The following is a 2549-nucleotide window of genomic DNA, read 5'->3' on the forward strand; positions in this document are numbered from 1 at the left end:
TGTAATGCCCTTTGATTTTGGTGAAGAACAATTAGGAAGTGTCGTATTTTATGTCGATCAATTTTTTTTATATGAATTTTAAGGTAATTGACTAATTTAAATTTATAATTTATTATAATTGTATGATGAGTGCCTATATTATTTATTCAAATATAAATACTTTGCCTTCATTTGTTTTATGTTTGCATTAAGTGGGCTGTTAATGGGCCTTCCCAAAAAAACCGACGAACTCCACTTTTTCAACATTGAAATGGCAAGCCCTCAAAGTAGTTTTCATTCATTTTCGCAACCATTTATTAGTTTCGGGTCGGGCAAAACCCAAATCGAGTATCGGACCACTCCACCCACCCAAATCTGAAAACCATTTTCTTCTTCACCAACGAAACAAACTTACTCACATCGCAGCTTCAGGAACTGAAGAAGATTCCTTCAACCATCGCCTGTTGCATCACCATCTCCCACTCCGAACAAAGCCATTATCTATCGAAAGAAAGAGAAAGCGAATCAGAAAGTAAAAAAGAGAGAATGGGGTTTGGTTTGTTAGCTTCGAAGGTCCTCAGACCCACCTCGAGGCTCCTCCACTCTTCCCAAAACCCTACCATCTTCCTCCGAACCATCGTCTCCAAGCCTCAGCTTTGCAATCCCCAGGCCTCCGCCGCGCAGCGGGAGCAGCCGCCGCGGACTCCTGGTTAGCTTATACCGTTTATGTTAGAGTGATGATTTCGGTGTATTTTTTTGTGTGATTATGTTGTATGGTGATGACTAAGATCATCAGACATTGTAAAATAAAAAGAAAGTGGTTTTCTTTTTCTAATTCAATTTCTGGTTTCTGTATTTCAACTACAATTATGTTGCACGGCTTCACTTATTGCTCTTTCGATTTTCAGATGAGCTATCGATCGAGGAAGAAGCCGAGAGGAAAGTTGGATGGCTATTGAAGACGATTTTTTTTGTGACTGCCGGGGTTGCAGGATACCATTTCTTTCCTTATATGGGTATCCGCAATTTTCCATCAACAATTTCAACTTGTAAAAAGTCTTCATTTGCTTTTTGTAGTTCTAGCCTTACAGTGTTGTTGAAATACAATTTTCAGGAGATAATTTGATGCAACAGTCTATTTCGCTTTTGCGTGTCAAGGATCCCTTGTTCAAAAGGATGGGAGCTTCTAGATTGACTCGTTTTGCAGTAGATGGTAAGTTTTCCTATCACTATCTGTGTCACCGCTAATTGCTTGTTATTGGTACTTTATGATCCATATTTCTTTGGCACATGACATATATTGAAGCACTTGTTGGTTTATTTATTTGTACATTAGGGTAGGTTATCAAATTTCTATTCTTGCGACAAACATAGTTACATTATCCTTCTGCTTTACACTAGTTGCATTTAGTCATTTAGTATTAATCTTAGCTTATTCTTGAGATGACAAAATTATAGTTGATGGGAGATTTTGAATTTGGAATAAAAGAGTTAATATAGGTTGAAATTTTGTCCCCAAAAACTGATAATGAAATACTTACTGAGGTTTTTTTAGGTATCTCATGAAACTGATTAAGGATGAAACAAGGTGATTTATTACATTCTAAAATCTTTTGTCTCTGCATAAGTTTTTTGTAGTCAACATTGTTACTTTTTTGCTCGCAAGATGAAAGAAGAAAGAAGATAATTGAGATGGGTGGAGCTCAAGAACTCTTAAATATGTTAAGCACAGCGAAAGATGACCGGACACGGAAAGCAGCATTGCAAGCTCTTGATGCACTATTACACTCAGGTGGAATCATAATTCTTAAGTATTTTTATTTACGTGTTCTGTGTAGACTTGTTTAAAATATACTTATGATCATGCTCTCTTGGAGAGGTAGATTTAAGACCGATGGTGCTTTCGTTGTTCTAAATAATACACCAAAAGTACTCAACCTCTACATACTAACGTTTTATTAATTTATTTGTACAATATTCAGTTTGTCGTCCTTATTCAATAGATATGGACTTTTAAAGATGAAAAATAACTTGGTACTTTGGGACATTATATTTGTCAATATTTTTTATTATTAAGAACTCAGTTCAAATAACATTATGAGGTTGAAAGATGTGCAAAAGCAAAAGCAAAATAGTACTGCTAGTGCTAATCTTTTTTGTTTCTTTTTTATTGACATAAATTACTTCATTGTTATAGATGAAGCTCTAGCATCCATGCATCAGGTCGGGGCCGTTTCAGTAATTAGGTCTGTACCAAATTCACTTGAGGATGCAGAAGTTGAGGGTTTCAAGTTGAGCTTGATGAAAAGGTTCCAAGATCTGAGATATGATGTTTCATCATGAATTTTACTTGAGGTACAAGCCTCTTTTTTTTTTTGTTGGAGCATGAAATATTACTATAGGAGAGAGTAAGGTGGCAACCAAATCATTTTTGGGGAAGAGTAATGGAAGTTATTGTGTATCCTTTGGCTAAATCCAATAAGATCATAGTTACTGTTATTTTGTTTTATTCACTTGTCAAGTGCCATTTGTTGCTCATCTATGTAAATCTTGATAAAACTGCAGCTGTA

General features: G+C 35.6%; 1 protein-coding gene across 1 annotated transcript; it reads left to right on the forward strand.

Annotated features, from left to right (window-relative positions):
- The first annotated feature begins 351 nt into the window (after nt 1-351).
- On the forward strand, nt 352-2549 carry LOC114177031. Its single transcript, XM_028062262.1, has 5 exons — nt 352-688; nt 888-995; nt 1094-1192; nt 1646-1771; nt 2177-2549. Exons 1-5 carry the CDS (start codon nt 526-528, stop codon nt 2320-2322), a joined length of 642 nt encoding a protein of 213 aa, XP_027918063.1. The 5' UTR covers nt 352-525; the 3' UTR covers nt 2323-2549.

The sequence above is a fragment of the Vigna unguiculata genome, chromosome 1, assembly GCF_004118075.2.
Source record: "Vigna unguiculata cultivar IT97K-499-35 chromosome 1, ASM411807v1, whole genome shotgun sequence".
In the NCBI taxonomy this organism is placed as follows: Eukaryota; Viridiplantae; Streptophyta; class Magnoliopsida; order Fabales; family Fabaceae; genus Vigna; species Vigna unguiculata.